The 11,392-nt window shown below is 49.0% G+C and overlaps 1 protein-coding gene across 1 annotated transcript in view; it reads left to right on the top strand.

Annotated features, from left to right (window-relative positions):
- The window catches only part of ASB18 (ankyrin repeat and SOCS box containing 18), a 71,692-nt gene that overhangs the window by 49,790 nt on the left and 10,510 nt on the right, over positions 1–11,392 (top strand). Inside the window, 3 exon segments of the mRNA XM_011929651.1 lie at positions 1–130; positions 4,423–4,460; positions 10,087–10,117. Coding sequence (XP_011785041.1) covers positions 1–130; positions 4,423–4,460; positions 10,087–10,117 — 199 coding nt within the window.

Here is an 11,392-nt window from a genome sequence, read left to right on the forward strand (position 1 = left end):
TGCGCGCTCCAGGCTGCACCGCAGCGCACGGTGCAGGCGCTGCTCAACCACGGCTCGCCCACTGTGTGGCCCGACGCCTTCCCCAAGGTAAGGCAAGATCCGGCCGGGCTGGCACGTGCCCTGGAGTTTTGCCACTTAGTGACCGGCCTGGGAGCTGGGTTGCATGCGGTGCTCTCAAACTGTAATGGCCCAGGCACCCCTGGGGACTTGTGAAAATGCAGAATCTGCTCAGTGGGTCTGGGGTGGGAGAGCCTGCATTGCTAACAAGCTCCCGGGTGTGGCCTAGACTGCTGGTCCTGGGACCCCATTTTGAGGAGCGGGAACCTAGAAGCTTTCTGATTAGAGCCACTGGAGAATTAAGGGGTTGCATGTCAAGAATGCATCTTTTCAAAGTAGTCACCTGGGGACGGACGCCAGGCACTTATTTCAATGATGCAGTCAGAGCTCAAAATATTTTGGCAGCTCGTCTTCAGGTATAATTTTCAGAACGATGAAAATCGGTCTCTTGCCGCATCTGGCATTTGATCTGAAACGAAATTACCCAATCGGATCATCCACCTTGTTAATGAGAGCGCTTCATACATTTGCAGACTTCTCTCATTCGGTCCTCACCACATTGCAGTGAAACACGAGAGGCGGGTGATATTCTCCCTCTACCTGGGGTTCGGCCAGGTAAGGTGCCCTGCCCAGGTCATTGCAGTGTTGGGACCTCACCCCCATTCTGATGGCTCACCCTTGCTGCAGACTTGACTCTGAACAACTCATCCTTGTTCCACCCGTCAGATCTACCCTGAAATAATAATGATAGGCCGGGCGCCGTGGCTCACACCTGTAATCCCAGCACTTTGGGAGGCCGAGGCGGGCGGATCACGAGGTCAGGAGGTCAAGACCATCCTGGCTAACACAGTGAAACCCCGTTTCTAATAAAGAATACAAAAAATTAGCCGGGCGTGGTGGCAGGCGCCTATAGTCCCAGCTACTCAGGAGGCTGAGGCAGGAGAATGGCGTGAACCCGGGAGGCGGAGCTTGCAGTGAGCCGAGATTGCGCCACTGCACTCCAGCCTGGGCGACAGAGCAAGACTCCGTCTCAAAAAAAAAAAGAAAGAAAGAAAGAAAAAAGAAATAATGATGATAAAGAATAAAGATTTCTCACCTCAGAAAATACCCAAAAGACTGAAAATGTTTCCAAAATATTGGTTGGAGTAAGAGGTTGTCCTCCCCAAAAGACTTCATTGAAGGGGTCATTCCATTAGATGTAAAATCCGGGTATTTTTAATTTAAAAATTATCTCCATCAACCAAGACTCATCACTCATAGGCATAAGACATATTTTGGCTTGATTAGTTTTGAACAAATAGCTGAAAAGCTAATATGCAAAAGGACAGTGTTCTCAGTGGTCTGAACCATCAAGAAGTGAGATTCACACATTTCTCTCAAATGCTAACTTTCCATTATAGGTGCGTTCAGAGTAAAGACTCTATCTAGGAAAAGTTAGAAAATCCCCCAAGACAACTTCCCTAGTGTTTCCTTACTTGACAAACAGGATGGCATTTTCCCGATGCTATCTCACCCCCTCTATGGGTAATTGTCTTGTGGTGTTCCACTAATGCAGTGATTTCAATATGGTGGACTCCTGAAAGGGAAGAAATGCTAGCATTTTTATGTTCTGTGACAGCTACCTTTTATATTTATTATTTAAATTTTAATGTTTCCCATCATTAGCAGGCTTAGTTCATCAACTTATAACATGGAAAAAAGACTCACCCACTGCCGTTCCCATGCACGCTATGTCTGCATTAAACCAACACACACTTCAACCCTTGTCATATGAAACTGCATAAAGAATGAAAAGAGGCCAGGGATGGCGACTCACACCTGTAATCCCAGCACTTTGGGAGGCTGAGGCAAGAGGATCACTTGAGTCCAGGAGTTCAAGACCAGCCTGGGCAACATAGCAAGACCCTATCTCTACAAAAAAATTTTTAAAAAAATTAGCTGGGCCTGTTGGCATGCACCTGTAGTCCCAGCTACTCAAGAGGCTGAGGCAGGAGTATTACCTAAATCCAGGATGTGGAGGCTGCAGTGAGCTGTGATTGCAACACTGCACTCCAGCCTGGGTGATAGAGCAAGACCCTGTCTCCAAAAAAAAGGAATGAAAAGATAAAACAAACTTTACAGGATGGGCCACAAGGGGAAAATATCTGGGGCAATTTTTTTTCTGACTTATTTCTCCAGGACAGAATGGGGCAATTTATTTTAAAGAAAAAGAAAGGAGTCAGTATATTTCAGTAGTGACTACAAGTAATCCTTTGTTAGCCTTGAAGTTATTTCAATGTGAGTGATCTCTGACCAGGCTTTCAAGTCCTAGGGGCAGCCCCACAGGCATCATTTCTTGGAACAGGACCTCTGACCCCTGGACTCTGTTCCCAAGGCTGTAGGAATTACCCTGCCTTGACTAGAGATGCAGGACAAAGCACAGTGCCTCCTCTCCAGGTGTTCAGGGGCCCTGTTCTGGGATGGGATCCCCAATACTATGTCAGCCTCACAGGAATGGGGTCAGTCAGTGATACAACTCATCCTCCATTCAGGTTGGGGGTAGGTTTAGATTGGGGGGACAGTTTGTTCTGGAGAAATCTTAATACCTTGAGGCTTTCACCAAAAAGCATTGCCCACCACTGCCTCCCTGAACATAGTGCCTGCAAGTGCAGACCTTCCATCAGTGTTTGCTGAATGAATGAAGGGATTCCAGCCACTCCAGGCTTATGGCCTGCACTAAATCTTTGTAAATAAGGATTCCACCTCTTTGCACGGGGATTCCCCCAAACCTCCAGGGGATACCCCTACATCTGGCCAGGAGAGGGTGGCAGATGGGGACGCATTCACCATGCTGAGAATCCCCTAAGCTAAGGCAGCAGTGCCTGTAATGTTCTAGCCTTGTCCCCACAACCGAAGCAAAACACTCTGGAAAGCTAGAGGCAGCCTCTTCCTCCACCCAGTCTCCCTGCAATCGCTCCTCCAGGGACAGCATCTAATCATGTGCGACATCAAAGCAACAGACCCAACAGATGCGGCAGCCGGCCACAAAGATGCTGGGCAGGCACCACACGGGCGCCATGGCGAGGCGAGTGCAGAGCCACCAGCACTGTCACAGGGCACGCCGTCCATGGGCAGCAGCCGTACTGTGAATAGATGTAAAGAGACGCCCATGGAGCACAGAATTACTGAGGCAAAAGGTTTCACAGCGAGCTTATGACATAAATCACAGCTCCCCATGCCCAGACAAAGGCACCATTGCCGCGGCAGGCGGACACAGGGCATCCTTCCGAGCCGGCGCAGTGCTCTGCACTGAGAATCAAAGGAGTGTCATGGCTTCGGAAGCCCACATGTTGACAGTGCCAGGCCTTTCTGCCCGGCTGACCGCTAGTTAACACTGGGGGCAGGGACAGGGCGTCGAGGGCAGGCACAGAGGGCAGGCTGTGGATTCTGACAGGTTTGGATTCTGGAAGGTGTCAGGACGGGCTGGGGCTGGGCCTGTTGGGCAGCAGGCAAGAAGGCAGAGAAGCACACACAGATGTGGACCTGAATTTGTTTGGCACCTGCCACAGGTGACTCTGTGGGCTGGATGCTTGGTCTGGATAAAAGGCTGTGCTCAGGGGCCTCTTTCCTTCAGCCTCTCCTTACCTGGAAGACGAATTTGTGAAACAGTCATGAAGTCCCATGGGATCTTTTTCCAAGGAAGCACTACTTTGCTCTTCTCACGTCTTTGAAGAGCATATTTCTGGCTCGACCCCAGAAAATGATAGAGCATCAAAGAGTGTGGGAAGGTGTAAGTCCAGCCCCGCTCCAAGATGGGACACAGAGCTGATGGTAGCAGCACCCAGCCAGGGCTCACACCCCTGCCCTCTCCTGCCTCCTTCACAGGTGTTCATTTGGGAACCTCCTTGATTCACCGTTCAGTTTACATGGCCAGCTCTATTTGTCCCTGGATATCACCCGACGCCCGTCCATGAACACTTGTCATTCGCAGTCAGCATGCGTAGCCAGCACATTCCAGCCACTCCTAGCCTGTCTCCTATTTTGTGCTATTTCCCAAAGGCCCTTCTGTTTCCTGTGGTGCAGAGGCCAGCAGCAGCCCGGGGAAATGCACCTGCAGGTGGCTGTAAAGAGTTCAGGCTCCCACCTGGCAGAGCAGATGCCATGATCACAAAGGTGGTTTTCTCAGGGTGAGACTTCTGGATTGCATTCCAGGTCTGATGACCCGCACAGTTTTCCCAGATACGAGAAACTCATAGATGCAGAAACTGCATGATTTGTGGTTGAGAGGGACTGCATTTCCACTTTCCCCTGTATAAAAATGAAATCCTAATAATACTTCAGACTCAAACTTGTCCACCAGCCGGGGACGTGCAGGGACAACACCAGTAATGAACAATTTCCCCCAAGTTATGTAGGCATTGGCTGTGCTTCCCACGGGCATCCCTTTAGTACTTATGTATCCATTCCACAAACATTTTGGGGGAACTTGGGTGCTTGGTACTGGAGTCACAGGGAGGAGCAGGAGCATGCGTATTTCCCACCCTGGTGAGGCTGCTTGTCACGTGGATCAGCCAAGTGCACACACCAAGGTGAAGTTGCTGTGGTGAGAAGTGCTGCAAAGCACAGAACAGGGGTTTCACCTGGCTGGGGGGGCAGGGTCCAAGGCTCCCTCAAGTGTGTGATGAGTGAGCCGAGATCTGAAGGCTGAAGGCTCAGCTGTGTGAAGCAGGGGACAAACATTCTAGACAAACGTCCTGAGCAAATGTCCTGGAGCAGGACAGGCACGGTTGTCCTGTGCAGTCGGAAAAATGACCCAGTCGCTGGAGAGGAAACAGCTAGGGGCACCAGTTGAGACTAGGCAGCCAAGTGGGGCCTTAAGGGCCTGGGCCTCTGACTTGGGAATATTTAGGAGTTGATTACATAATTTTCAAGGAAGGAGATGACATCATCAAATCAGTATTTTGGAATTTCTAAGCTCAACGTAGAGAACACACAAGGTAGGGGGTGGTGGCAGTCCAGGTGAAGGATTCACATAGTTCGCATGGGGGATGAAGGTTGATGCAAGAATAACAGACTCTAGGCCAGACGCAGTGGCTCGTGCCTATAATCCCAGCACTTTGGGAGGCACAAGGATAACCTGAGCCCAGGAGTTTGAGACCAGCCTAGACAACATAGTGAGACCCCATCTCTACAAAAAATTAAAAATAAATTACCTGGGCATGGTGGCATGCACCTGTAGTCCCAGTTACTCAGGAGGCTGAGGCAGGAGGATTACCTAAACTCAGGAGGTGGAAGCTGCAGTGGGCCATGATCGCGACACTACACTCCAGCCTGGACGACAGAGCAAGACCTTGTCTTTAAAAAAAAAAAAAAAAAGCAGATTCTAGAAACATCTGCAAATCTCTGGTCTTGTCTCAGCTTCTGAGCACTAACCATACTGCAAATGGAGACCTAAAGTTTTCATGTTTTCTTTTTACCTAATTACAGAATCAGGTATAGACTTCGCTTATCCCGATTCCACAGGATTTTTAGTGGGAGATTTCTGAGGTAGCAGTAGTCAAAAACCAGGGCTTCCCCTCCCATTTTCCCAGAGCCAAGTGCACCCAGTCCCCAGCGGGAGGAGGGAGGAGAGATCATAAGTAGGGCGCCTGTGTTTTTCTTGCTCTTGTTTTATTTCTCCATCTACATATAAAGCAATGTGCCTGTGTGATTTTCCCCCTTAATTTTCTTTCTGCCGCCTCATTAGCTGAAGAGAGTGCGCGTGGATACTAATGACATCAGCGTGTCAGAGTAATGTGGCAGCCGCCTCTCCGCAGACAGCAAGGAGGCAGCGGAGATTTTTAAACTGTGTTGGCGTAAAAATAATGAAGGCAGCCAGCTGCCTGGCAAACATGAGGGGGCACGATGCAGAGGACGGGGAGGGGCAGGGAGCCCCAGAGAGGTGGAACAGAGGAGAGACAGAAAATGAATTCCCAGAGACAGGCAATAAGACTCTGTCACAGTCTGTGACCCGGTGGGGGAGGGGCGGGAGGAGGCGGTGCTTTTGCTCTAAGGGAGGGCAGCTCTTCCCAGGGTGGGGCATGTCTGGGTTACCTGCGGTCCCTGGGAGCCATGTAACATTTTGCAGAGAAGCGACAGGGCCAGTGGGAGGGTTGCTGGAGGGTTGCGATGAGCAAGACCTGAGCATCGCCTAGGGTACCAGATAAATAGCAGCAGACTCCATCCCGAGGGGTCCAGCGTGAGTCCTTCTTAATGGCGTGATTTTTTCCCAACACAGAAGGGGATAATTGAAATCAGAGACTGCCGTGCACAAGGAAATGGCATGTTAGTGGGGCTCACGATAGCCAGAAATACCAACATGTGTGGGGCGCAGAGAGGGACAGGGCTGGAGAGATGGACTGGGAAGACTGTGCCGGCCCCAGGCCACCTGCCAGGCATTGCCTCTGCGGCTTGGTCTCTCCGTGTCTCTGTGTTCATGCTCCGTCTCTCTCTTTCCCTAAAGCTTGCTAAGCCTGACTCAGTGACAGTAATGGATGAGAACAAAAATAATTGGGCGTGGGGAGGGGACCACCGATAATAGCTCTTACAATGTCAGTATGATGCCCAGTCTAGAAAGAGCAGCTCCTGTCCTCTAAAAAATAGCTTTGAAGGCACAGATTAGGGGAAGGAAGAAAGAAAGGGAGAGAAAGAGAAAGAGGAAATCCACAGCAACAACAAGGCAACCTCATGTCTGAGTCTAGGAAGACCCAGACCCAATGTCCTTCTGCTGCACGGCCGTAAGTTTCCAGGCTGTCAGGCAGACATCACCAAAAAAAAAAAAAAAAAGGTCAGCCAGGCAGTGGGGGACGCCTGTGAAGCCAGAGTAGAGTGCAGAGGTGAAAATCGCAGGAATCCCGGTTTCAGAGCAACCTGCCAACTGCAGGAAGAGGGTAGCAGGAGGAAGCCTCCAGGCCAAAGCTCAAGTCCACCAAGCTAACCATCCAACTGGGAACGGGGCTGGACCAGGCCCTCGTCCCCCTCCCTGCACGCTGTCCCTCCACAGTCTCCCGGGTGGGCACAGAGCAGGACCACAGACTTCCCCTGCATGTTGGCAAAATTTGCATCTGGTTCTCTCCTTAATCAAAGACTAATAAGGAGAAAAAGGAATGGATTCATGGGGGAAAAGAGGACAAACAAAGACAAATAGAACAGCATCCAGAAAACAGAAAGGAGATCCAAGAAAATCTCAGAACGTATGTGCCATCCTCTGTGGAGTACAAGAAGACATAGCCTCTGGGATCCATCGAAACAGTACTAGTTAAGATGAAAACTCAATAGAGTGACATGAAAAGGAAGATGGAGGAGATAGTACACAAGAAACTAACAGCACAGATTGAATTATACACTAAAGAAGGAAAAGGCAGAGTTGATTCACAAAGAAAGAATCAAATCCATGGGTGCTGGGCCATTGACCCTTGTGCCCTCAGACCCTTTTTCCTGCTGTTTCTGGGTCCTGCTCTGCATCCTGGGGGACAGGGGGAAAGGGAAAGCCCCCTCAAACTGCCCTCAGAGCCCCCATCAGCTGGCTTCTAGTCGGACTCAGCCAATGGGAGACACCATGGGAAACTGGAGTGTGGAGGAAGAAAGAAGCCAGGGTAGTTCTCCTCTTCTGTCTCTGTCTTGTGTAGCTTCGCCAGCAGCACCTGCATCTTCTCTGTGACACCAACACCCACCAGAAGCCCCTCCCTTCATGGCCCCAGTCCCCAGTGGGTAGCCCCTGACTCAGCTTGGTTCCAGCAGATGGCCTTGCTCTCTGGACTCTGATTAGGCTACCTCATCCCACTGTCCCACCAACTCTAAGAGTAATGACAGCTTTCTATTTTGCTAATCTTTGGGCTACTTCACCTTCCCCTTGTGGGAATCTCAGCAGTTTGATTACCTATATAATCAATTCCATGTGTAAAGTTGTTTCTGGTTGAAAAACCTGGATTGGTTTCCTTTGCCTGATTGGACTCTGATACAGGTGGTTTAAATCACAAGTAGCAGAAAACCCAATTCAAACAGGTTTAAATAAGGAAATGTATCTTTTTATCTCACATATCAGTAAGTGCAGAAGTAGCAGGCTTCAGAATTGGTTGTTTCAGTGTCTGGATGATGTCCTCAAAGAACCTGGTGCTTTCCAACTCTCTGCTCTGCCATCCTCAGTGAGTCAGCTTTGTCCTCAGAATGGCTCCCTCATGGCCACAAGATTGCTTCCAGCAACAATCGGCCCATTTCCTTGTTCATATCCAGTTGTTCCTTTTTTCTAGAAACCCTGAGGAAGTGTCATCAGTTGGCTTAAACCTGCCCTTCTCTGAACCAATAACTGGCAAAGGAGATTGGATTACCATGATTGGATTAAACTCATCATCTGAATTGTTGGAAAGTCAACCTCAATGTTCACTATAATGAAAGACTAATGTTAAAAACACTTCTTAAGTGAAAAAAAAAAAGAGAGAGAGAAACTAAAAGAGAAAGTGATGATAATAAAGGATAGAGTAGAGAGCCAACCCACAGATAAGTGATGTTACTGCAGAAGAGCCTAGGACAAATGGATCAGAAATAATAACCAAAGATATAATAGAAGAAAACTTAGCTGCACTGAAAGTCTTAACTTTTGGTTGGCAATCAAAAGGGTGTTCTCTGCAAATCAGTGACAGGAGGCACATACCTATATATGTTCTAACAAAAATGTTCTAAAAAGACATGGGGCCGGGCGCAGTGGCTAAAGCCTGTAATCCCAGCACTTTGGGAGGCCGAGACGGGTGGATCACGAGTCAGGAGATCGAGACCATCCTGGTCTACACGGTGAAACCCCGTCTCTACTAAAAAATACAAAAAAAACTAGCCGGGCGAGGTGGCGGGCGCCTGTAGTCCCAGCTACTCAGGAAGCTGAGGCAGGAGAATGGTGCAAACCCGGGAGGCGGGGCTTGCAGTGAGCTGAGATCCGGCCACTGCACTCCAGCCTGAGCGACAGAGCGAGACTCCGTCTCAAAAAAAAAAAAAAAAAGACATGGAAAAATCTGGCAAAGTATTTAAGCAGAAAACAGGCTATTTATAAAGGAATAGAAACCAGGCTGGAGTCAGATATTTCTACTGTAATAGTAACATAAGACAATGAAATATCATCTATAGATTTTGAAAGGAAAAGTTTAGACACTAGAATTTTAGACTCAGTGAAGATAGTTTCATTTTGATGACAAAAGACACTTTTAGATATCAAGCGTTCATAAAGCATGCCTTTCTAATGCATTTTCTGAAAAAGAAAAAAATACTTCAGTTATTTATCAGCAAGTATTTACTGAGCACCAGTCATGTTCCAGCAACATACTAGGCACATGGGATAAGTGAGTGAACTGATAAGGGAAAGAAGTATTCCTGCTATGTGGAGCTTACATTCTAATGGGGAAGACAGGCATTAAACACTGAGCATGATCAGCAGACCAAACAGGTGATAAGGACTATAGAGAAATTAAAAGGGTGGAAGGCAGTTGCAATTTTAAGTTGGGCAGTTAGGGTCAGTGACTGCTGAACAAAGAATTGAGAGACGTGAGGGACCCACTGTGCGGATGTCTGGGGAAGAGCAGTCCAGCAGAGGACCAGCCATCTGTAGCCTAAGGCTGGAGTGGGCTGGCCCTGCGCACAGAACCACAGGGAACCAGTGTGGCCGGAGGTGGAAGGAGCTAGTGGGATGGGAGTAGGAGATGAGATGGGGGGTGTAGGGGAGAGGGCACAGGTTGTGTGGGGTCTACAGGACATTGTAATGACTTTGGCCATTGGAGGGATTTAAGCAGAGGAGTGACGTAATCCAACAATATTTTGTAAAGATCTTCCCCTCAGCACCATGTTAAGCAGATACTTGAGAAGGAGGAGAACAGACATGGAAAGATGAGTTAGGAGGGTGTTGCTGTGGTTCACATGAGGAATGCTGGTGGTGTGAACAAGGAAGGCAATCTGACCCTGGATATATTTTGGAGGTAGAGCCAACAGGATTTTTTTTAACAGATTAGATGTGGAGTATAGGAGAAATAGGAGCAATGGATGACTCTGATTCCAGCCCAAGAGACTGCAAGAATGAGTTTGCTGTCAACTGGGAATGGGGCAGGTTATGGGTGGCACAGCAGGTTGGGACCTGGTGAACCAGGGAGTTCAGTTTTTGGTATGTTGAGTGTGAGATACAGTCAGGTGGAGCTACAATGTAAGCAGCTGGGTATTCAAGCCCAAATTTGAGAGGGAGAGATTTGGCCAACCTGGAGATATACCTTTGAGGGTCAGTGAAAAGGGATGGCATTTAAAGCCAGGAAACTAGACAAGATCACCAGCAAGTGAGAGTAAATGGAAAAAAGGAACAGGCCTGAATGCAGAGACAGTCCAATATCTGAAGGATGGAGATGAGACAGCAGCTAAGGAAACTGAAGAGGGGCGACCAGCGAGGTGGAAAGAATGAGAGCACACCTTCCTCGAAGCCAAGTGAAGGCTACATTGAGGTAGAAGACATCGTCAACATGTCAGGCATGGCTGACACAGCAAGTAAAGTGAGGCAGAGTATGGAACACTGGCAAGGCAGAGCCTGGGCCAAGAGCAGCATTGGTGCCCTTGGTAAGGACAGTATGGGAGAGTGGCTGGGGCTAATGGCCCATTGAGGTGGACGTACTGCAGCTGACAAAGAGATAACACTAAAGAAGAGCTCAGGAATGGGGAAATCAATCCCCAGATTCTCCCCACTCTGCCCCTTAAATATCTCTCAAAATCTCCTACCCTCCTGACGGCCACCACCCGAGGTGAGGCCACCACCATCTCTCCCCTAGATGGACACATCTTCTTCACTGGGCTCTCTGTCTCCTCTAAACTCTTCCCCAGGTTCAGCCTTGGTGATATTTCCTTGGTTGGTTGGTTGGTTGGTTGGTTGGTTGGTTGGTTGGTTGGTTTGGTTGGTTTGGTTTTTGAGACAGGGCCTCACTCTGTTGCCCAGGCTGGAGTGCAGCAGTGCAATCATAGCTCACTGCAGCCTCCACCTTCTAGGCTCAAGCAATCCTCCCACCTCAGCCTCCTGGGTAGCTGGGACTACAGGTGCACACCATCAGGACCAGCTAATTTTTTATATTTTTTGTAGAAATAGGATTTCTCCATGTTGCCAGGACTGGTCTCAAACTCCTGGACTCAAGTAATCTGCCTGCCTTGGCTTCCCAAAGTGCTGGGATTACAGGCCTGAGCCACCACACCCAGCCTTGGTGATATCTCTAAAATTAAAATCAGACCCGGCCGGGCGCGGTGGCTCAAGCCTGTAATCCCAGCACTTTGGGAGGCCGAGTCGGGCGGATCACGAGGTCAGGAGATC

This window comes from Colobus angolensis, unplaced genomic scaffold (assembly GCF_000951035.1).
Source record: "Colobus angolensis palliatus isolate OR3802 unplaced genomic scaffold, Cang.pa_1.0 Scaffold82, whole genome shotgun sequence".
In the NCBI taxonomy this organism is placed as follows: Eukaryota; Metazoa; Chordata; class Mammalia; order Primates; family Cercopithecidae; genus Colobus; species Colobus angolensis.